At 40.9% G+C, this 25,418-nt stretch overlaps 1 protein-coding gene across 1 annotated transcript in view; it reads right to left on the bottom strand.

The window, feature by feature from the left end:
- Positions 1-272: 272 nt before the first annotated feature.
- Positions 273-25,418, bottom strand: part of LOC126234958 (juvenile hormone acid O-methyltransferase-like) — a 44,026-nt gene continuing 18,880 nt past the window's right edge. Inside the window, exons 3-5 of the mRNA XM_049943696.1 lie at positions 19,306-19,438; positions 4,982-5,129; positions 273-379 (exon numbers count right to left, since the gene is read on the bottom strand). Coding sequence (XP_049799653.1) covers positions 273-379; positions 4,982-5,129; positions 19,306-19,438 — 388 coding nt within the window. The remainder of the gene's footprint in view (positions 380-4,981; positions 5,130-19,305; positions 19,439-25,418) is intronic.

The following is a 25,418-nucleotide window of genomic DNA, read 5'->3' as shown; positions in this document are numbered from 1 at the left end:
TAATACAACCTTACACCATTAGCCCCTTGAGTCTACAGGACACAGTAGTAAAGGCATGTGGTAGCTGAGGAGGTTCAGTTCACTCTCTCTCAGTGAGCTGCTATTAGCACTTTGTTGAGCTGTGCTACATCCCATACTAGACTGACATGGCATCCAACTACTGTTCCATCGTAGATACTCTGTGAGCAGTGACATGTGAGGCTGAAATAGTCCACTTTGGCCAGAGATGAGACTGTACCTTGCATCAGGCAACAGTAGCATGCAGCTGACCACTAACTGGCAGCAAGTGCAGATGGCTCCAGGGCACGGAGTAGTGAGGGCAGTGTGGTGTCGAGTACCTGTGGACTGATGTGATATGGTGCGAGTTCTGTGTGTGGGTCTGCATGGCACGTTTAAACAAATTATACACAAGTGCTTTACTCTGTCATTTCTATCCTACTACACACGACTGTGACAATTGTTTGACATATGTAGATGTTACAGCAGTAAACTACACAGTTTTAAAGTTAGGGCACGAGGTGTATTTCTGACAATCAGAGGACTTCAATCATTTTAAACTTAAAGTAAACGACTTTTCTAATTTCAAAAATGGTTCAAATGGCTCTGAGCACTATGGGACTCAACTGCTGTGGTAATCAGTCCCCAAGAACTTAGAACTACTTAAACCTAACAAACCTAAGGACATCACACACGTCCATGCCCGAGGCAGGATTCGAACCAGCGACCGTAGCAGTCTCACGGTTCCGGACTGCGCGCCTAGAACCGCGAGACCACTGCGGCCGGCTTTTCTAATTTCTTACAATTTTGAACTTAGAACAATTTGATACAGATAGGAGAAGTATCCCACAGGTCTGCCATCTAGGATCCCCATCTCAGACTTTTTAGTTTCACCTCAAGAGACAATAACCCTTTTTTTTTTTCATCATTCTACTGACTGGTTTGATGCGGCCCGCCACTAATTCCTTTCCTGTGCTAACCTCTTCATCTCTGAGTAGCACTTGCAACCAACTGCAACCTACGCCCTCAATTATTTGCTTGACGTATTCCAATCTCTGTCTTCCTCTACAGTTTTTGCCCTCTACAGCTCCCTCTAATACCATGGAAGTCATTCCCTCATGTGTTAGCAAATGTCCTGTCATCCTGTCCCTTCTCCTTATCAGTGTTTTCCACATATTCCTTTCCTCTCCGATTCTGCGTAGAACCTCCTCATTCCTTACCTTATCAGTCCACCCAATTTTCAGCATTCGTCTATAGCACCACATCTCAAATGCTTCGATTCTCTTCTGTTCCGGTTTTCCCACAGTCCATGTTTCACTACCATACAATGCTGTACTCCAGACGTACATCCTCAGAAATTTCTTCCTCAATTTAAGGCCGGTATTTGATATTAGTAGTCTTCTCCTGGCCAGAAATGCCTTTTTTGCCATAGCGAGTCTGCTTTTGATGTCCTCCTTGCTCCGTCCGTCATTGGTTATTTTACTGCCTAGGTAGCAGAATTCCTTAACTTCATTGACTCCGTGACCATCAATCCTGATGTTAAGTTTCTCGCTGTTCTCATTTCTACTACTTCTCAATACCTTCGTCTTTCTCCGATTTACTCTCAAACAATACTGTGTATTCATTAGACTGTTCATTCCGTTCAGCAGATCATTTCATTCTTCTTCACTTTCACTCAGGATAGCAATGTCATCAGCGAATCGTATCATTGATATCCTTTCGCCTTGTATTTTAATTCTACTCCTGAACCTTTCTTTTATTTCCATCATTGCTTCCTCGATGTACAGATTGAAGAGTAGGGGCGAAAGGCTACAGCCTTGTCTTACACCCTTCTTAATACGAGCACTTCGTTCTTGATCGTCCACTCTTATTATTCCCTCTTGGTTGTTGTACATATTGTATATGACCCGTCTCTCTCTATAGCTTACCCCTACTTTTTTCAGAATCTCGAACAGCTTGCACCATTTTATATTGTCGAACGCTTTTTCCAGGTCGACAAATCCTATAAAAGTGTCCTGATTTTTCTTTAGCCTTGTTTCCATTATTAGCCGTAACGTCAGAATTGCCTCTCTCGTCCCTTTACTTTTCCTAAAGCCAAACTGATCGTCACCTAACGCATTCTCAATTTTCTTTTCCATTCTTCTGTATATTATTCTTGTAAGCAGCTTCGATGCATGAGCTGTTAAGCTGATTGTGCGATAATTCTCGCACTTGTCAGCTCTTGCTGTCTTCGGAATTGTGTGGATGATGCTTTTCCGAAAGTCAGATGGTATGTCGCCAGACTCATATATTCTACACACCAACGTGAATAGTCGTTTTGTTGCCACTTCCCCCAATGATTTTAGAAATTCTGATGGAATGTTATCTATCCCTTCTGCCTTATTTGACCGTAAGTCCTCCAAAGCCCTTTTAAATTCCGATTCTAATACTGGAGCCCCTATCTCTTCTAAATCGACTCCTGTTTCTTCTTCTATCACATCAGACAAATCTTCACCCTCACAGAGGCTTTCAATGTATTCTTTCCACCTATCAGCTCTCTCCTCTGCATTTAACAGTGGAATTCCCGTTGCACTCTTTATGTTACCACCGTTGCTTTTAATGTCACCAAAGGTTGTTTTGACTTTCCTGTATGCTGAGTCTGTCCTTCCGACAATCATATCTTTTTCGATGTCTTCACATTTTTACTGCAGCCATTTCATCTTAGCTCCTCTGCACTTCCTATTTATTTCATTCCTCAGCGACTTGTATTTCTGTATTCCTGATTTTCCCGGAACATGTTTGTACTTCCTCCTTTCATCAATCAACTGAAGTATTTCTTCTGTTACCCATGGTTTCTTCGCATCTACTTTCTTTGTACCTATGTTTTCCTTCCCAACTTCTGTGATGGCCCTTTTTAGAGATGTCCATTCCTCTTCAACTGTACTGCTTACTGCGCTATTCCTTATTGCTGTATCTATAGCGTTAGAGAACTTCAAACGTATCTCGTCATTCCTTAGTACTTCCGTATCCCACTTCTTTGCGTATTGATTCTTCCTGACTAATGTCTTGAACTTCAGCCTACTCTTCATCACTACTATATTGTGATCTGAGTCTATATCTGCTCCTGGGTACGCCTTACAATCCAGTTTCTGATTTCGGAATCTCTGTCTGACCATGATGTAATCTAATTGAAATCTTCCCGTATCTCCCGGCCTTTTCCAAGTATACCTCCTCCTCTTGTGATTCTTGAACAGGGTATTCGCTATTACTAGCTGAAACTTGTTACAGAACTCAGTCTTTCTCCTCTTTCATTCCTTGTCCCAAGCCCATATTCTCCTGTAACCTTTTCTTCTACTGCTTCCCCTACAACTGCATTCCAGTCGCCCATGACTATTAGATTTTCGTCCCCCTTTACATACTGCATTACCCTTTCAATATCCTCATACACTTTCTCTATCTGTTCATCTTCAGCTTGCGACGTCGGCATGTATACCTGAACTATCGTTGTCGGTCTTGGTCTGTTGTCGATTCTGATTAGAACAACCCGGTCACTGAACTGTTCACAGTAACACACCCTCTGCCCTACCTTCCTATTCATAACGAATCCTACACCTGTTAAACCATTTTCTGCTGCTGTTGATATTACCTGATACTTATCTGACCAGAAATCCTTGTCTTCCTTCCACTTCACTTCACTGACCCCTACTATATCTAGATTGAGCCTTTGCATTTCCCTTTTCAGATTTTCTAGTTTCCCTACCACGTTCAAGCTTCTGACATTCCACGCCCCGACTCGTAGAACGTTATCCTTTCGTTGATTATTCAATCTTTCTCTCATGGTAACCGCCCCCTTGGCAGTCCCCTCCCGGAGATCCGAATGGGGGACTATCCCGGAATCTTTTGCCAATGGAGAGATCATCATGACACTTCTTCAATTACAGGCCACATGTCCTGTGGATACACGCTACGTGTCTTTAATGCAGTGGTTTCCATTGCCTTCTGCATCCTCATGTCGTTGATCATTGCTGATTCTTCCGCCTTTAGGGGCAATTTCCCACCCCTAGGACAAGAGTATGCCCTGAACCTCTATCCGCTCCTCCGCCCTCTTTGACAAGGCCGTTGGCAGAATGAGGCTGACTTCTTATGCCGGAAGTCTTCGGCCACCAATGCTGATAATTTATCAAAATTTAGGCAGTGGCGGGGATCGAACCCGGGACCGAAGACGTTTTGATTATGAATCAAAGACGCTACCCCTAGACCACGGGTATTGCATTATTTAAGTTCTACGCCATTTTACAATGCAGAACTCTACCCTACTTCCACAGGGACGTGATAGGAGTGAATTTCCTGCAATTATATACACAGGGCAATTGCTCTGTAATACCAGGGAGTGACGGGCAGAGAGAGGAGGAAAATGTGGCAACAATGCATTATATCATTTATGACATCACAGGGGAGTGGAGGTAGAAACCTGGCAACAATGAAGAGTGCACTCGTACTCCCATAGCTATACTGCTTACTAGTCAAATGACAGGGCGACATTGTTACTGCTACCTCACCTGTTGATAATGAATATTCACTGTCGATAACCTCTGTCATTGGTTGTCTTTTATTGTGTAGTGGCACTCGTGTTTATAATGTGTGTGTGTGTGTGTGTGTGTGTGTGTGTGTGTGTGTGTGTACATGTGCTTTGTCCTTTCGCAACGCTCTCCCATTGCATTTATGCCTTGATAATTACAGGGTTAGCACCTGTTACAATATCAGCAGTTGTTAAAGACTTCATACGGCCGCATTCCCGTATGTTGCTTGAACATTTTATACACAGAGAGAAACCCAAGTTTCATTGACTATGAAGTGGTCTGCCACAATGGCTTCTGAGGCAGGTGGTCTAAAAAGCATCTGCTTAACATTTTTGGCCCGCCTTTGATACTTAGCATTACCCAGATGCGTATATTGCATTGTTTATGAGACGTTGGTCCACATGAGAGGTAAAGTAGCTGCTCACCTCTGCGCTGTACCTTGCTCGGGAAGAGGACCCTCTGCGGAGCCACGTAGCAGCGGAGGACCTGGAAACCTTCATTCTTCAGCAACTGACTGAACTCGCTGACTGGGTCCTCACAGTGCTCGTACGGAGATATGAACTTCTTCAAGTCCTGTGAGGAAGGGAAAAATCCATGACCATAGAATGTCCACTACTACACTGGCATAAGTTAGACTTCAGAAAAAAGAAAACAATGCGTTTTGTTAATTTTTTTTATCAACAGCAGGTACAACATTAGCGTTTAAATTAGTGAATGACACCACTTCAGTAGGCTTAAATGGAGTACATACTGAACACTTAAAAAAACTGAGACACAAGATGATTGACATGAACAGTGACAGTGACTGTTAGGAAAGAAAAAAAAAACAGAGTTTAAATAAAGAACTCTGGCAACAGCCAGACGATTGGGCAAGACCCAACAACTGGCGACGAGAATCCTCCGAACCCAATGCCCGACGGCCACGAACTTTTAGTTAACATTGTGCTAGCGCCTCAGTTCTCTCTGGTCTTTACTTTGCAGGAGAGCTTAATTGCTTTAACAGTTTCTTGTCGTTTTTGCTACTCAGGTGGGCGTTGCAGGAAATTCTCTTTGTACATATTTTTGTCTTTTTATTGCATTTGTGCCTTCCAACATGTGCCCCCCCCCCCCCCCTCCACCTGTCCACCTGCTGCTCAGGCGCCGCAGCTACAAGCGTTAAGGCCGGTTCCCACTAGGGCTGCCGCGCGTCAAAACCGCGCGTCAGCGGCGTGGTTGCCATGGAAACGGCGTCAGCGGCAAGGCGCGGCGGGCTCTGCGTCGCGGTTTGCCCATGTCGAACCGCTTCCGCTGCCGCATGACGCGCCCCAGGTGCGCGCCGCCAATCACAGAACGCGCTGAGCGTGACGTCAGGTACGCAACCCCGGGCCACAAGAACTTTCGCCGAACCGCTGGCGCGGACGCGGCGGCAGCTATGAAATACTTATCATCCGATTCCAAGGAAACTATTCGATAGAAAAATTTGATTCTTGGGCATGTTACAGCCTGATATCTTCTCTCGATAAAGGGCCGAATTTCTTTTCGATATTCGTCGTGGTTACTTGCTGTATCGCATTTACGTAAACCTTTACACGAAATTTGAATGAGTGTGCAGAGGTAAAAACGCATTGCGTGGACTTTGCGTACAGTTCATTTTAGGTAATACATTATTGCGTATGAAATTTAGTCAACATATCGAAATTGTTTTTAAAGGTGAGAGCAGATCGATAGCTATCACCGTTCTCGAGATATTGCATGACATGTCGGCGGACGGGCTATGCCGTGACCGCGCGCGGGTTGCACGCGGCGCGACCGGCACTTCGTCCTGCTCGTCGTAAACCGTGTGGTTGTATCAACCGCAAATTTCGTAAACGGTTCAAGAAATCGAAACGTGTTTTTTTTGCAAACGATAACTTGTGAAAAGTCATGTATTTCGTCGCATGATAAATATCTTAATCTGTTTATCTACCGAGATATGAAAGTAACTACAGTTTTTCAGAAGGGATAGATGAATTGTTTTAAACAGCATTTAATAGCATGTGGAATGAGAAGTTAAACCGAAACTAATTTGCTGGTATGTCATAAAATGTAATTTACTAAATATCTACAGCTGTTGATTATTTCCTTTGGTAAGTAACACTTTTTTTTCTTTCTCCAGTGAACTTTACTGATTCAACACGCGTTTCGCCTTTTACTTTAAGGCATCTTCGGTGTAATCTAGAATGATTCAGTTTTGTTTTGATATGTGATACTTGCAGATTATAAAACAGTTCACATCTTTTTTTACGTGAATGATTACTTACAGTGAATCGAGTTTTTGGCGGACATATACGTTTCGCCTCACCTGGTCACATGCTTGCCGCTGCCGTTGCCGCACGCCGCGCTGCCGCGCTCTAGTGGGAACCGGCCTTTAGATGCCGCACAGCTAATGCAAATGCTTCAGGTGCAGCAAATATCTACGTTGCTGAACATGATGCAGTACCTACTGACCAACGCTGACACGACCGACAGAGCAAGCACCGCCTACTGCAGCTGCTATAACATCTTCTCGACAGTTTTTTGACCAAGAAGAGGAGTGGCTCGAGTGGCTCTCGCAGTTCGAGGCACATTTACTAGCCCACAATGTTGCAGGTACTGTGAAACTTCCCTACCTGCTATCCACGGTAGGAAGTGCAGTGTCCAGATTAATTCAAAAACTCTTTCCTAACGCCACTCCACGTTAATCTGCATACGCCAGTGTTATCTCTTCGCTAACTAACTATTATGACCAACAAGTGAATGTGTTAGCAGCTAGGTATCAATTCTTAAATTGCAAAACACGGTCAGAACATACTCATCGTGAGTCGGTAACAGATCTGCAAGGTATGACAAGGAAATGCAAATTCAAATGTGCTTGCGGTGCTTTGTATTCAGATGTTATGTTGCGTGATGTGATCGTGATCGGTGTACCTGATGTCAAACTCAAAGAACAACTTTTGAAACAGTGTGATCCACCATTTTAGCAGGTAGTGTTAATACTAGATCAGTACGATTCCGGTGCCTTGCCAGTTCGCTACACGGGCGACTACACAGGCGAACAGAATTAAGTCTTGCCCTCAATGTTATACATGGCACAAATGACAAGATTGCTCCTCCCGCAGAGCTCAGTGTTACCCTTCTGCTAGGAAAGGACATGTGCAATCCGCATGTCTGCAATGAAGCAAACATAAGAATTCGGCGCACTCACAAAGTTCTAGTCATAAGGCCCATTTCATTAATGCAGTATATTCAGAGTCTGCAATGGGCATCAGCAAAACTACCAAGCGTGGAGTTTCTTCAGTGATATGGCAGTCAAATAAAATTTTTGTTCATTTACTTACTTGTGGGAAACCTGTGAAATTTCATTTGGACACGGGTGCCTCTGTCACATTGCCCAATCGTCACACATATGAACTGTTAGGCTCCCCACAACTGTTTAAAACTAGCACACAACTGATGGCTTGTAATGGATATGTACTTTGCCTGCCATGTATCGCTCACAAATGCAAACTGTGACTTTTAGAGTGCTACAATCACGCGAGTGTGAGAACATATTTGGTCTTGATTCTTTTGATTTGTATGGCTTTAACATTCATGTCAATGTGTTGTCAGTGTCTGCATTAAATGCAAAAGACAGTGTAGCTTGCTTGCTAAAAGAATTCCCGGAACTCTTTTCTGAAGGCTTAAACAAAGCTAACAGTTTTGTATCACAAATTATACTGAAAGACAATGCTCAGCCAAAATTTTTCCAGGCCAGAACTGTTCCATTGCACTATGGGATAAAGTCGCTGCTGAACTTAAAGACTTGCAAGATAACGGAGTTATTGCACCCATTTCAGCTAGTCAATGAGCAAGTCCACTGGTTTTGCTCCACAAACCTTTACGTCGCATTCACCTCTGTCTTGACTTTAAGTCTACAGTTAACCCACAAACTGTCATTGATACTTATTCATTGCCACACCCGGAGGATCTCATGGACAAATTAGGCTCTGGACGCTATTTTTCAAAAACTGATTTGTGCGACGCTTATCTTCAAATACCGCTCGATGAAAAATCTCAAAAAGTGTGTGTAGTGAATACTCATTTGGGCTTGTTTAAATATTTGCGTTTTCCTTTTAGCAGTGCTTCCACACCCGCCATTTTCCAGTGGTATTTGGAACAGCTGACTACACAAGTGTCCAACTGTTCAAACTAATAGGACGATACTGTAGTAGCAGGTCGTACACCTGAAGAACATAATGCAAATTTGCGTACTTTGTTTCGTGTGTTATCTGATGCAGGATTAAAGTGTAGCTGGAAAAGAGTAATTTTTTTAAAGGCTGAAATGCAGTATCTTGGTAACGCCATAAACAGTCAAGGTGTAATCTTCTTCAGTGGCATTTGTTAGCCATACGAGATTTGCCAGTTCCTCACAGTGTTCCGGAACTGCAGTCAGTTTTGGGGAAAATGAACTATTATATTCGGTTCATACCGAATGCTGCACGGATCACAGCTCCATTGCATCGTTTTCGTCGCCAGAATGTCCCTTTGTGTGGACAGATGAATGCCAAGCAGCTTTTTAAAAACTTAAAGCTGCATTGCTCAGTGATACATGCTTAGTTCACTTTGATCCTGTCAAGCCAGTTGTGTTGCAAGTTGAGGCATCTTCTTACGGAATTGGTGCAGCGCTTTCGCACAGAATTGGTGATAAACACTGGCCTATTGCTTTCGCATCAAAACTGTTGTCCAAAGCTCAGTGTAACTATTCACAAATTGAAAAAAGGCTTTGGCTATTGCGTATGGTGTCACCAAATTCCACCACTATTTGTATGGCAGAAAATTCTACTTAGTAACGGATCACAAGCCTTTGCAGTCCTTGTTTCATCCGATTAAACCGGTTCCTATACGAACTGCCCAAAAATTGCAAAGATGGGCTTTGTTGTTGTCTCAATACCAGTACAAGAGTATGTATCGTCCGACAGCTCAACATGGAAATGCGGACGCCCTTTCACGTCTTCCGACTGGCCCTGACAAAAACTTTGACGCTTCTGCTGCGTCTTGTTCTCACATAAATGCTCAGGATTCTGAACTGCTTCAATCTTTTTCTCTCCACTATAGGAAAATTGCACATGCAACGGAAGCTGATTCAAATTTGAACATTTTGCTAGGATACATTCGCACATCTTGGCCTCGCTCGTTGCATAGCATAAAGAACTCCGTAGTGCGCCGATACTTTGCACTTCGGCATAGCCTCGCTGTACATAAAGGTGTAATTCTTATTCAAAATGACAGTGGACAGTCACGTGTGTTAATCCCTAAAACTTTGCAAAAAGAAGTGTTGCATTTACTTCACAAAAGAACAATGGGGGATTGTTCGTACGAAGCAGTTACCGCGTCGACACAGTACTTGGCAGGGTATGAACGCCCAAATAGAACAGATGAAGTCACAGTGTCACGCATGTGCAGAACATCAGTCCGCTCCACCACAAATATTCTCTGCTTGGCCTAAGTCGCAATCGCCATTACAACGTGTGCACATACACTCTGTGGGACCTTTTAGGAATACTCATTGGTTGATTGTGCTTGACTCATATAGCAAGTTCCCTTTTGCTGTGCCAATGAACTCGACAACATCGCCGACCTGGGTGTCCGAGCGGTTCTAGGCGCTACAGTCTGTAACGGCGCCACCGCTACGGTCGCAGGTTCGAATCCTGCCTCGGGCATGGATGTGTGTGATGTAAGCATTTCTGTTTCTTATTTATATAAATGATATGCCTTCTAGTATTACAGGTGATTCAAAAATATTTCTGTTTGCTGATGACACCAGCTTGATAGTGAAGGATCTTGTGTGTAATATTGAAACAGTAACAAATAATTTAGTTCATGAAATAAGTTCGTGGCTTGTGGAAAATAATTTGATGCTAAATCACAGTAAGACTCAGTTTTTACAGTTTCTAACTCACAATTCAACAAGAACTGACATTTTAATCAGACAGAATGGGCATGTTATAAGCGAGACGGAACAGTTCAAGTTCCTAGGCGTACGGATAGATAGTAAGCTGTTGTGGAAAGCCCATGTTCAGGATCTTGTTCAGAAACTAAATGCTGCTTTATTTACCATTAGAACAGTATCTGAAATAAGTGACACTTCAACACGAAAAGTAGTCTACTTCGCATATTTTCATACGCTTATGTCGTATGGTATTATTTTTTGGGGTAATTCTTCTGATTCAAAAAAGGTATTTTTGGCTCAAAAACGGGCTGTTCGAGCTATATGTGGTGTAAGTTCGAGAACCTCTTGTCGACCCCTATTCAAAAATCTGGGAATTCTGACATTGCCCTCACAGTATATATTTTCTTTAATGTCGTTTGTTGTTAGCAATATTAGCCTATTCCCAAGAGTTAGCAGCTTTCACTCAGTTAATACTAGGCAGAAATCAAATCTGCATGTAGAATGCAGTTCCTTGACTCTTGTGCAGAAAGGAGTGCAGTATTCTGCTGCATCCATTTTCAATAAGCTACCACAAGAACTCAAAAATCTTAGCAGTAGCCCAAACTCTTTTAAGTCTAAACTGAAGAGTTTCCTCATGGCTCACTCCTTCTATTCTGTCGAGGAGCTCCTGGAAGACCTAAAAAATTAAGCAAATTCCAGTGTTACATTGTTGATTGTCTTCATTTAAACTTATGACTTGTCACCTGAATATGTTTTTTTTTCTATATTTCATTTTATCTGTTTCTAATATCGTGTTATAATTTCATGTATTGACTCGTTCCATGACCATGGAGATTTCTCCTTAATTTGGTCCCACGGAACAATAAATAAATAAATAAATAAATGGCAGTTGTGGGGAAGGCGGATAGTCGTCTTCGGTTCATTGGTAGAATTTTGGGAAGATGTGGTTCATCTGTAAAGGAGACCGCTTATAAAACACTAATACGACCTATTCTTGAGTACTGCTCAAGCGTTTGGGATCCCTATCAGCTCGGATTGGGGGAGGACATAGAAGCAGTTCAGAGGCGGGCTGCTAGATTTGTTACTGGTAGGTTTGATCATCACGCGAGTGTTACAGAAATGGTTCAGGAAGTCGGGTGGGAGTCTCTAAAGGAAAGGAGGCGTTCTTTTTGTGAATCGCTACTGAGGAAATTTAGAGAACCAGCATTTGAGGCTGACTGAAGTACAATTTTACTGCCGCCAACTTACATTTCGCGGAAAGACCATAAAGATAAGAGAGATTAGGGCTCGTACAGAGGCATTTAGGCAGTCATTTTTCCCTCGTTCTGCTTGGGAGTGGAGCAGGGAGAGAGGATGCTAGTTGTGGTACGAGGTGCCCTCCGCCACGCACCGTATGGCGGATTGCGGAATATGTATGTAGATGTAGATGTAGATGTAGATGCAGATGTAGATGTAGATCTTTCAGTCTCTCTTCCCCCAGATTTACAGGTCCAGAGGACAACTCGGCCACAGCAGCCGCCAGAGGGTGTCATCATCACAGCGCGGGACGACCACATGGAGCCTTCGCCTCTTCCACCTCCTCTCGTCCTACCCATGGAGCTGGACTTGCCCACACTGCAGCAGTCGCTGCCTTCTTCATCTGGCTCATGGCAGCAGAAGATGGACGGTTACCCTTCTGGTCGTTTTCAGGGAGAGGTTTCCGCCAGAGCGCAGGCCGGATGGGGGGGTATGGCCGGAAGCTTGACGTCCCCTGCAGCCACAGCTCCCGGGCCCCACGATGCGCGCCCACACTTCTGCCCCCCCCCCCCCCTCCCACCTGCCACTGTGTTCACACGACGGCAGTCCACCGCTTTGGGGGAAGGAATGTTCTAATGTTCTGGCGTAGCCACAAGCGCCGGAACGAAGACAAAGAATGCAAGACCAGAGATGGTGGTGAAACGACATTGGCCAATGATGCGCGGAATAGGACCGCACCACGACAGGAGCGCCCTCAAGCCGAAGTGAATATAAACACCGCTCCTGCCAGCCTCGGCCACTGAGATCAGCTCAGTATACGGACATTAGTGGACAGGATTCGCAGAGTATTAGCACGGCCCAGGAGAGACTGCTACGAGAAAAGTTAGTAGTGATCCACAAACTGTGTGACAGACTTGCCTCAACATTGCATACATCACAGAACTGTTTCATATTGCCTGTCGCCCATCGCTTGCGACACTTGTTCTAAATCCCAAGTTAAGTATTGCGACACTTATTGTAAATCCCAAGTTACGTATTGTCAATCTGCTTTATTGAAATAAAACTGCAAATGTTATTTGCTTGAACTGTTATACAGCATTCCGAGAATGCAGAATCCCTTAGGCACCCTATACGAGACTAGTAGGCAAGTTCCAACAAGGATTATAGTGTTATTGTCGACTGCTTACCGTCTATTAAACTTATCATACCTTACGAAAATGGCTAAGTATGGAAAGAGAAAGTGTCATTTTCGGACGAATACATAAAAGAGTTGTCTTTTGTCAAGAAAGGAAAACTTATCAAGAAGCGTTGTATGAGATTTGTAGCTGTTTCATCTCAGTAGCTCACGGAGGTAAGTCAAATGTGAGGCATCACATTTCTACAAAGAGTCACACAAATAGATTCTCAATAGCTTCGATATCAACGCCTATGTCGTCTTCATTCATGATTAAAGAAGATACCCAGGAAGAATGGCTCTTTGCTGCTGCAGAACTAACAACAGTTTATAAAGTTGTCGAGCATCATCAGTCCTTCAGTTCTTTGGCTGTACCGTAAAAGTGAATGCCGCCATGTATACTGACTCGAAAAAAATGTCGCCACAAAGCAGTCTACAGCCAGGACCGAAGCAAAGATGATTGTTAAAAATATTCTCGCACCACACTCCGGGTCCGAATGCATAAAACAATTGGAAGAAGTTTCATTTTAAGGCATAGGCACCAACGCATCGGACCACAAGCCTGAAAGGTGTTTTCTTTAGTTGTTCAGTACTTAACTGGAAGTGACGGAATCCAACAGAAGCTTTGAAGTTTGATTCGCTGAATAATGAAACACTGGAGACAACTGAAAAGTTTTGTATAGATACTTTAAGACAATTGCAAATTCCGTTAGATGTATTAGTCGCTTTTTCTGCAGACAGTACCAATACCAACTTCGGAGGACTTCATCAAAGCGGCCGGCGGAATATGTTTCATCAAATGAAAGAAAAATTACCAAAGGAGTTTGAAGGAATTGGATGCCCTGCCCATATTATTCACGACAGTACATCAAACGTTGCTGGAGTGTTAACTTTCGACATTTAAATAATGGTCATCAAAATATTTAATTGTTTCTCAATACACATGGAACGACAGAGAACGTGGAAGAGTTCTGCTTACACGTTGATGTCAGTCACCAGACTCTTCTGCCTCACTCAAATACCAGACGGCTGTCGTTAATGCCCGCAGTTGAGAGAATTGTTAAACTTTGGATTCCACTGAAACAATTTTTGACCCCGAAGACAGATCACCAAGAATAATTTCAGACTTTTTCAGTAGTCTGATCAGTGAAATTTACTTCAAATTTCTGCAGTCAGACTTGGTTCAGCGTGGAGAAGAATAATATATTAATCGACACTCAAAGACGTCTGAATGAAAAGAAGACTGCCAATTTTAATGTCATGCAAACCAATATGAATCTGAACAAATTAAAGAATGAGAAACCTAACCAAGAAATAATTATTTTGATTTCGAAATTTGAGGTAAAGAAAATGGCTTACTGTACCATAGCATTTGATTACTTAGATAAATGGACTACTTCTCTTAACAAGTGTCAAGTATTTGACTGGATGACGCTAGCTGAAACACCAGATTGGGTGACGATTGAAAAATGGTGTAAAGGTTTCAGATGAAAATTGTTTTCAGGAATACATGTATCTGAAGATCTTTTTAGGAACTAAGCGTGACTCAGAAGAATGAAAGTCTAAACACTCTGTGTAAGGAAGGTGGATTTACTTTCTTTAGGAAACCGAAAATTCTGAACGCAAATGTCAGCTGCTAAAATTATGGAAGTATCTATTTTCTAATACCGCACATAACGCCACTGTGGAAAGAGTACTTTCGGTGATGTCTCCTTGGTGGACTAATGAATTAAATGAACTGCTGCCAGGGACTGTGGAATGAATCTTACAACCCCAGTTCAACTACGAGCTGACGTGCTTGGAGTTTTGTAAATTTTAAAAGAGAAAAAAAGACTTGCTGAAAAAGGTGAAACATTCCGAAAAATATGGTGTACCAACTACTTCTGTCGCAACAAGTTCCATGGAGTTGTTTTATATGTAAAAAGTAATTACATTAAATAAATTTTTTACTTCATTTCTACACTGACATCTCAGAGCGTCCCGACGAGGTCCCAGCTAGATATAAAAATCCTACTTCGAATATTAGCAGACTTCATGACAGTACAGTACCTTGTTTCTTCACTTGCACGGAATGCATCACGCTCAGCATTTTAGACCTCCGTGCTCTGTATGGTCATCAACGTCACTGAACCACTCACTACATGGTAAGCGCTTGATTTACACACCAAGCATGTGGCACCCACCAATGATTAACAGTTGATTTCAATCAGAAAACAGCTCGTGTGAATCAGACCTTAAGGCCAGGCTGGTGCTGCAGGTGGTACTCGGGTTTTGCCCACGCCAGTAGCATGAGCTGCGTCACTCTTGCACAGGTACATCAGCTATAATTTGCGTAACAATTCTGTGAGACGAAGCGGCCATTCGGATGAACTTTACTAAATTTTCATATGTCGTAACCACACTTTTATTGTTTCCAAAAACATCTTACGTGTTTCAACATTCTGTCATTTTCAACACTGCCTTAGAAAATGATGTTGTGTCGAAACACGTGGGATGCTTTTGGAAATAATAAAAGTGTTGTCTAGAAACAAGAAAAGTTATTAAAATAATTGTAGTGGAATCAGCTGCAGATTTCAGTGTATGTGTGCCTACTGTTGGTCCATAGCACGGTAGCTCTGCACACTTTCTCAATTTCTAGAGTGTAGAGTCAGCACAGAATAAGGTGGCTTGTAGGTGCGCAGTCGGCAGGCCAAGTGTGGGGAGAGTGGTAGTGGTGTGGGTTACTGGCAGGCGCTGTAGGAGAAATGCCAAGCGCTCGAGGGGAAGTGCCATTCTAAACTGAAGTCTACCTTCACATTTTTTGTAAATATTAAGTAGAGCGCCTCCACGCCCACACTCGCATGGTGATCATTCAAACAGATTTATCCCTCTGCTTTGGTTAGTAGCTATCAAGAACTCCACTGAAAACGCAACAAAAGTAGCTATTTATTTTCACCTGGCTTGTTAACGACCTGTAACTTTCTGAATGGCGACATGAGTGGCGAATTTTGACTAAAACCTACAGATTTCTCTTGTTGCCACTTTAAAATTTGCTTCTTTTCCTAAAACCCAGCAAAGTTAACACAGTGTCACCGCAATAACATCTTGTGCAGACACAATTGCAGGAGAATTCTGCAACAGTGGTTTATTAAGAAGTAAGGAAATAAGGGGAACAAGGTCAACAGTTTATTAAAAAGCACATCCTCAGTAGAAAAATAAATGTGTAATGTCTTCGCTTGTGTAGTTTCAAAACCCACAGTATTTCTCGTTTAACAGCTATTGGTGGGCCTTAAAAATTACATTATTTCATCGAAAAAGTCTGTAGTTTAGTGGAATAATACGGTAGCTAATGAAGTTTTGCATAAAAACCATATGGTAAAGTACTCTCCACTTTTCATGCTGTCATTTGCCAAAATCTCATTTCAATATCTCAAACCGTTTTTAAATATTAAGAATGTTGTGGATGTTTCATTCTGGTTTTACCGCTGGTGCGCTGCGATCTCAAATGAGTGTGCTACGTGAGATCAATTTTCTCGAGATTGGTAACAGATAGACATCCACCCAAATCTAAAGAAAGATTCAATATGCTAGCCAAATTTCATATGCAGTAACACATTATGTAACATGCGCCAAACGCAAAATCATAGCGATCCCTGTTTTTCATTGCAAACTTTTTCGAATTTCACTCAGTGTCTTACTTCCATACAAATATCACAGTAACTGTGACCATTAACGAAATGATAGGCTCATCCTCATGAAGCTCGCATATAACGGTATAAATAACGCAAAATGAAATTATTTTACCAAATAGTTTCCGTAAAATCGTTTGAGAAAGACCGCAGGGCGCACGCCTCTTTTCTGTAATCGCAAACCGGAAGAAAGTGGGCAAACATTTAACGGCCTCCCCTTCTGAACAAACGAATGAACTCGCCCAGCGTTTTGGACGAAAACTGGTCACTGCGGATAGGTCACCGTATCTTGCGCAGACTCTATCGTATTCAAGCGAATCTAATGCGCCATGAAATGTAACATGTACTGCAATTTTAAAAACATATCATAAAAAAGAGTTTTTTGGTACATCACTGGTAAACTAAATTTATTTTACACGACAATAGATGTAAAAGTGAACTATCAAAATAACAACAATTTTATGTGACCCACTGTTAAGTGACACAATCATAATTAAAAAAGAACCTCTAACTTGATTACTACAGGACATGCAAACAACATTCCTTATATTCCTGTAAGTAACCTTTGAAATGATTATTTATACTAACGTTCAGGTGCTGTAACACAGAAGTCGGAATCCTCCAGGAATAAGGTCACTGGCTGAGCTTTGAATGAGTCAAGGCATAGAATTGATGGTAGTTTGGAAAGCCCACCAGGACGAAGTTCTCATACGTTTCGGAGCCACAGAAGCATTAAAGTTTCAGTCATTCATTCCTCCTCTTTATTTAGAACAATTATGTCATCAGGCAAAAAATATTTCATTTTTAGGCGTTTTTAGGCTTCTTTTCCCGTTGAACGTTAAGAAAGCGAGAAGTTTGCGCCCATCTGCTGTTATTGCCAGCATCTCAGTTATTTGCTGTTTCTCACACCCTGATGATAACTTCTTTTGCCCCCAGTCGTCAATCGTATAATTACCTGGCGTATCAAACCCAATTTGCATCTCAACAGCGTTGGCTATTTGGCCCATCGAAAAGTTCTTCTGTTTCCGAAGTGTGGTGACATACAGCTGAAATTTGTGATGCTTTTTCTCAAAATCCAAAGGAAGCTTTTGGTATACTTTCCTACGGCGTCTTAGAGTCCAGCCAGCCCATTTCATAAAGCCCCTCGGCATATTAAGAAATTTTTGCTTCATTTATTATAATGTCACTAGTCACAGGTTGCACATTCTTTCTCCTTACATTTTTTAAGGATACCTGTCGCAGGATTTGCTTTAAGTAACAGTTTAGGAACACAATAGACACCAGCGAAAAGCGTTTATTGAATTTGCTAAATTAAATTTTCAGTTTTATACAAAAGGTTTGTCTCAGCTAAAGTAGTTTTTAGTGCCTTTTTATTTGTACAGTTACAGAAAACTGGGTTCATTTGAATTGTTAGTTGATCTGAAAGTGGCGGATGCAACCAGTGCTGTACACAACGTAGAGCCATAGATAATAGTTTTTCTTCAGTCTGTCAGCCTACTTCGTATTTGCTAATGATTTTTCCGATGGATTTAAATGAGTCTTTTATGGAACTCTTTTGATCTCCTTTGCCCACGATACGGCTTTGAGTTGTTCTAATTGCGTCTCAAGCCTGTGAGTGAGTCTTGCACCTGGGCGTTTATGGATATTCCCAAAAAATTTCAATCTTCTTTCCCTGTTGTCAGCTACGAGATTCGATACTTTTTTGGTTGTTTTTCCGGATTGTAATCTGTATCCCATTTCTGTTGTTTTGGGTGCAGAGTATCTTTCTCAGAATTTTCAGTTCTTATTTAGAATATATTTCAGATCATATTTTCAGTGTAATGTAAGCTTTTAGCTACCCTACAAGTATTCGGGGTTGATTACTATGTTATAAAGCCCGATTTTCGTGCGTATGGACGTACACATTTTGTTGTCTAAATGCTTGAAGCGTGAATTTCTCTCGATTTGTCTATATTTCATGATTAGTTGTTGAGTAAGATGGTTTGAGCAGAGGTGCTATGTTATTTTTGGAAGGATATTTGGAGACCAACTCTTTTAGCAGGTTCTATTAATCTGTGTGTCTCATTGCTGTCGTCCCGTCGTCTGCTAGTTTTGGCAGATCGTCTTCGAAACTTATGCAAGAAATTGAAATGTCGGTTTTAGGTCTTCCAAGTCGTATCGGTTTCCAAAATCCTAGTTTCAGGTGACTTTGTCGAAAGTGGGATAGAAAACAAAGCATCGCCGGAGAGAACGCTGGTGTTGGTCAGAAATAGCTTTGACGTTCACTCATCAATTTTATTTTCGAGGTTGTGTTGGTGAGTGGTCTTTTTTTTAAATTTAAGGGTTTTGGATCGAGACCTTTGCATTTCGAGGACGACTGTTGTTATTATTAACATTTATTGTTATCAATCTGCTTCGAGGCACTGTATCTTCCCATTCAACAGCTTCTGAAGCATGGAAAAATGACTCCTCAAATGCCTCTGTGTGTGCTGTAATTAGTCTAATACAGATTGCTGAACCAGCCACTGATACCAGAAGACTCTTGTATAATAGCACAGCAGAGGGATCGAAACGTCGAGTATTCAAGACCGTTGAACAACTAAGAAAATCTTAGCAAAAGCTTACATATTTCTATAAGAATAGTCTTCCTAGCTGGTCACATTATTTGTGGTTGAGAGAAAGGTAGAATTTTCTATGGAATTACTAGTGATCGTTTCTAAATAATTTCTAAAATTTAGTAGTGAATTGTTTAGACCTGTACATTACCTGCATGTACTCTGACCAGCGCGAGTCTTTCGCCATGTCTTCAAACGCAGCGCTAAACACCATGTTAGCTATTACGCTGAAGACAACTTCTCCACCAGGTACCAATAGTTTGTAAATATTCTGGACAGCATGCCTGCGACAATATCCATTTATTAGACGAAGCTGCCGCAGTGGCGAACACATTGGCCTCTACTCAGTTATAAAAAGGAAACATAAAAGAAATATGGTAAACTGTTTCATGGCGAAAATACACGACGGAAAATAATGCGCTTTTAATATCGGTTTATGATTGTTTTGTGTAATACATTAATAAAACTGACACTTTAACTGGTAAAACTATTAAGACCTTGAGATGAGACAATGGGAAAGATTATTTAAATTCAGCTGTTTATCAATTTATAAGACAGAAAGGAATCATTTTAAATGAATGTCCTTTCTGTGTAGACGAATTAATTGGCACATCTGAACGATAGAGCATGTTAGTTACAGATATGTCAAGATGCCTGCTAGATGAAACAAAAGTTGATAGGAGATCCTGGCCTGAACTAGTTTTTGCAGCTGTGTACCCTAAGAGCAGAACTTTAACTAATACTATTCAAAGGAAAACTCTTTATGAGATATCGTTCGGGAAGCAGTTTTCGTATGTAACTAGAACAGTTGAGAAAGTCAACGAGGGCTCGTAAAGCAGGCTTGGGAATTTTCATAGGGTACAGTGAAATTGAATGCAGAGTATTGATTTACAATGAAGTTATCATTGCCATACATGTTGGTAACATGGAAGAGGACATCAAGTGTATTGATCTGAAGGACTCTAATTCAGTGAGACATCATTTTAGTGACTATGATAACGATATCAAAAACATAGACAATGAATCTATAAACGAGCAAATGGAAGAAAAAGGTATTAAAGGGCGTTCTGTCAGTCATAAACGAGAACAAGAATTTGAGTCGAGGAGGTGTCAACTAGGGAATGTAGAGTGCTTGATTGATTTAATGACTGTGTCATGAGTAGTTTCATTTCTGTAAACTTCTGTAGTGCTGATAGTCCAGAAAATATGGTTTTTTTGGGGGGGGGGGGATTATGAGTAGTAGTGAGGGAAAAGTTTGGGAGCAAGAAATGGATAAGGAAACTGAATGCTTAAGTAAAAATAAACATAAAAAACTACTCATTAAACAAGTGAATGTAAATGTTCCTGTAAAGTGGGATTTTACAAGAAATCTGATAGCACTTACGAAACAAGATTAGTTGTAAGGGTCTTTCAACAAAAGAAACTGTGGATGATGTTTATTTATCACTTGCTATGATACAAACTTTGAGACTTTTGTTGTCGTATTGTTGCCAAAAGGGCTTCATTGCAGAACAAATAGATGTAAAGACGGCATTTGTAACTGTTGAAGTTTTCTCAAAAATTTATGTAAAGCAACCACCAGGATATGAGTATGTAACAGGCACTGTCTGTAAGTTTTTTAAAGCATTATATGATCTGAGAAAATTTCTAGATCATTGTATGATTGTTTGGATTAGTCTTTAAAGAGTATACATTTTAAAAGAACTAAATATGATAAGTACAGATTAGGTAATCTTCGTGCGCTACTTATAATTTGCTTAATTGCAGTAAAGGTAAAAGGAAAATACAAATAACCAAGAATCTGTTACCGAAGCGATTTAGAAAGTACAAATTATCTTGGGATAACTACTGATTTTATTTATGAAGAGAGTGTAATGGCTTTTACTCAGGACAGCTATACTGAATCTCTAGCTATTAAATATTGGATTACACATACAGAGTTGTACAGTGCACCAATGGAAGTTAATTCTGAAATTAGAACCAGCACAAGATTCAAGTCATTATATTAAGTACACGAACTTGATAGGTGCTCTGCTGCATATTAGGCCAGAAACACGACCAGGTGTAAGTTACATTGTAAACTAATTGAGTACGTTTTTAAATTATTAAGATGATACTCACTTTAAGTATTTTTTGTGAGTGCTGCTATACTTGCATCAGACAAAAGGATTGAAGTTAACATATAGATCGACTGAAAATGCTGATCTCTTAAATTTTTTTTTTAGATGTGGATTGAGCAGGTGATTGTTTAGATCTTAAGTCTACATCAGGCTATGTAATTACATTATTTGTAAATATGATATTTTGGAAACATAAGAAACAAGGAGTGTTACATAATCTTCTACTTTCGCTAAATACATAGCACTGCCAGAAGTTGTCACTGTGATTAAGTTAATTCGGGATATTTTTAAAGTTTTTGATGGAAAGTCTGATGATCCTGTTAAAGTATGTGAAGACAACCCGGGGGCCACCAGTGTTGCTAGGTACGGTAGCTTTATAAAAAATTCAGAATATAGTGAAATACGCTACAATTTTGTGAATGAATGTTGTAGGAATGGAATTTTATACGTTTGTCAAGAAGATTCAGAACAGAATCTTTGAGCAAAGATAGATGCCGCCGCGGTGGTCTCGCGGTTCTAGGCGCTCAGTCCGGAACCGCGTGACTGCTACGGTCGCAGGTTCGAATCCTGCCTCGGGCATGGATGTGTGTGATGTCCTTAGGTTAGTTAGGTTTAAGTAGTTCTAAGTTCTAGGGGACTGATGACCACAGATGTTAAGTCCCATAGTGCTCAGAGCCATTTGAACCATTTGAACCAAAGATAGATTTGTAAAACTTCGAGAAATCTTGAATGTAATTTGACTGTGACAGAGGCATGTTGGAGTGTGGTACATTTATATCGATAGCATCAACAGTGTCGAGAGTGCTCTCAACAATGAGTGTGTAATGCACGTACAACAGTCAGTCACTTCCGTGACTTGACTGGGTTGGCTGTGTAAAGAGAGATATAAATTGTATTTAACTTTTCGTTATCAAATATTTTGAAGAACTGGCATTCGAAGATAGGTTAGTTTCGATAACAAAGTAAAGCTTGCCCATTCTTAATTCATGCAGATTTTAATCAACATTTTAATAGTTTCTTTAAACTTACCAGAAGACAGTCCGCAGTTGATATGAAGATTATCTGCCCATCATCAGCAACAATGGATGTTCAGCTAACAACGGATTTCTCTCGACTGACAAGGACAGAAGGAAAGTGGCTTTAGAAGCAACACAGAAGTGTGTTCCTCTACAAATGCAGTACAGCTGGTTCCTGCCTTCCAGCGTGCACGGGAGTGAACCAAACTCTCTGGCTCTGGCACATGCTGACACTGGTGCAAACAACAACTTGTGATTACTGTCAGTTTTAATGAAACTTTTTTTCACTATTCCGCCTTTGTAAGCAGACTCTATGAGAGTTTTCGTCAAACTGGAACGCCCCATCAGCATGATGCAACAGTTCCGCATAGCAACACGAACTTCCACACGAGACAGCAGTCCACTGTTCAAAACAAATAAATCCTAAGTTCTACCTATTTCAATTACTCCGAAACTAGTAATCAGATTTTGAATAGTGAAACGTCATTTAATTCGCCTTTTTGAATTACGATACTAGCAGCGGAAATTAAGATACTTCAGTTTGAAAAACAGAAGTTGATATCAATATCTCAGTAATTAATACAGATATGAAAAGAGATTTTACGTCATTTAGTGAAGAAATTTCCAAAAATCAGTTGGGAGAAAAAAGAATTACGATAACGTAAGCCATTCGGGAAATATCAAAAGCATAAATAAATCACGTTGCATGCATAGTAAAAGTGGAGTTCATAATAGCACGGTTGTCTTCGAATCAGTTGACAAGTGATTAGCAAAAAACGTAATTCTGAACCAACATCTGTTTGTAGTAAAGGCCATGACCCAAATTTTTCGGGCAGTGTGAATGTTAGAGTCGGTCGAACTGTTGCTATTGAACGAAATGACCTATTATACCGATCCAATTAATGACAAGTATATTTGTTTTCATGCCATTGTTCGTCGACGCCTTTTACAATCATGACTTTTAATGCATAATTTACATAGGTAATTAGCTTCTGTTAACCGAACAGCTCAAACACTACAAGTTTTATGATGATGGCGAAAACGGCAATAGGGCTGCTACGTTGTGTCATGCAAAACCGGTCGACTGTAGGCAGTCGAGAGTACAGAGTATCACGATTCCATACTGTCAGTCATCATAGATCAGTGCTTCCCAACCCTCTTAGAACAATACCCCTGAGTACAATTAGACATTAGCTAGTACCCCCCCCCCCCTGCCCACCCCCTGTCGTCTGTTGCCCCCACCTTGCTGCCCCCACCCCCTGTACCACATTATCCCCAACTTCAGCACCTAACTAAACTGTAGAATTAAAGACTTTTCTTGGAACATTTTTATTTTTAAAATGATGAAACATGGATGATACTTAGTTTGTGTGTGTGTGTGTGTGTGTGTGTGTGTCCTTGAATGAGGAAGGAATTCCTGGTGCATCGAAAGTGCTACCCACAACACCTTCTCAGATAAGAAAGGTAATAGTGAGGGTTAACATTTGCTACAAAACATATTTCCCCTGCATTACTCTTCTCCGTTGCGACACATGCTTGATATGCACACTACAACTCCATTTAAAATCAACCAAGTTAACATGTGTGCACTATACTTATCGTTCGTAAATCGCATAATTGCTGCACTCCATGTTTCTGAACTGGCACAAATTGGAAGACTTCAGGCTGTTAATGCTTTATGTCTGACTATATCCACTAACAGTAATAACAATAATAATAATACTTTGTGCTGTATAGTAGCCCTTATGTACTTACTGCTGTGTTGTGGTGTCAGTTAATTCATTTATCTGTTTCGAAGCGAGTAATGAAACAATTCCTGGACTACTGCAGGTACTACCTACAACCTGAAGAAGACACTTTCTTGAGATATTTAGTATTTTTTACGTATACGTCTCACTTTTATCATCAGTGATATAGCACAGTTTATGTATATTGTGGGTGGACTTCGTGAGAAACCTGTAACCTCTACTGCATTAATGCTACTAACTGAGAAAAAGTAACAATTGATAGCTTATATAATCAGTATTACAGTCTTACAAAATTTTGATAGTAGTAACGATCTTTTGAAAATAACAGAATCGAATCAATTAGTTTCTGTCCCTCAGAAAATATCATTTTAGGGTCGGCCACACACTTAGAAAACGGACGGAACATTGCTACAGCTGAACGAATGATTCGTGATAATCGTCGTTCCGGAACTGATGATATTATGTAAGAGTTGAACATGAACCACGGTTCAGCATATGCAGTCATCCATGAATGGTATCGCGATGTTTGTGCTCACTGGGTACTACAACAGCTGACAAACACAATCGTGGACGTTTGAAAATTCGAAACCACGTTTAAGGAGTTCTGAAGAGGAAGAAAGATATTCAGTTGCTTATTAATCGTTACGAAGAGCAGGTCGGTCACTACGAACCACAGAGGAAGAGGCGAGCATGGTTTGAAAACGTCCATTTCCGTCTACAGAAAAAAGGTCAGAATCCATGTTTCTGCAAGAAAGATTATGACAATGCTTCTGGATATTAAAGATCCATTGCTGATTCATTTCTGTAATAAAGTTCAAGCAGTGACCAATGACAGCCACTGAGAGGTATTGCGAAATCTGAAACCCAACACCAAAATGAAAAGGAGAAGGAAATTTTCAAAAGATAATCTACGATTTTGCTTCAGAATAATGCTCACCGTGATACAGCTGGTAATAACAACCAATTACTTTATAAAATTTCTATTTCTAGCTGATGGAGCACCAACTGTACGGTCCTTATCTTGCTCCAAGTGTATTTTACTTCTTTAGTCTGATGAAGGAGCATCTGCATGAATCAATTTTTTTCTGAGATAACGATGTTTCGGAAGCGGTGCAAAAGTTTTGTACGTGCACAGTACCACAAAGGTTCTTCTAGGATGAATTTAGGAATTGCCTTAAGAGAAGGACCAAGTGCATGGAGGTTCAGGCAGGTTATGTAGGGATATGATATTACTTGCAATGTTGTTCTCCCAACAATGTTGTTCTCGCTTTAAACAGTAGTCCACACCTTTTGACTATCCCACCTAGTTACGTGGTATCCAATGGCTTTGCTCTAATAAATGATACACCTTATTGGTGACCTTATAACTATCCTTGTGTA

The sequence above is a fragment of the Schistocerca nitens genome, chromosome 2 (assembly GCF_023898315.1).
Source record: "Schistocerca nitens isolate TAMUIC-IGC-003100 chromosome 2, iqSchNite1.1, whole genome shotgun sequence".
Lineage (NCBI taxonomy): Eukaryota > Metazoa > Arthropoda > Insecta > Orthoptera > Acrididae > Schistocerca > Schistocerca nitens.
This window is presented reverse-complemented; position numbering and strand designations above follow the sequence as displayed.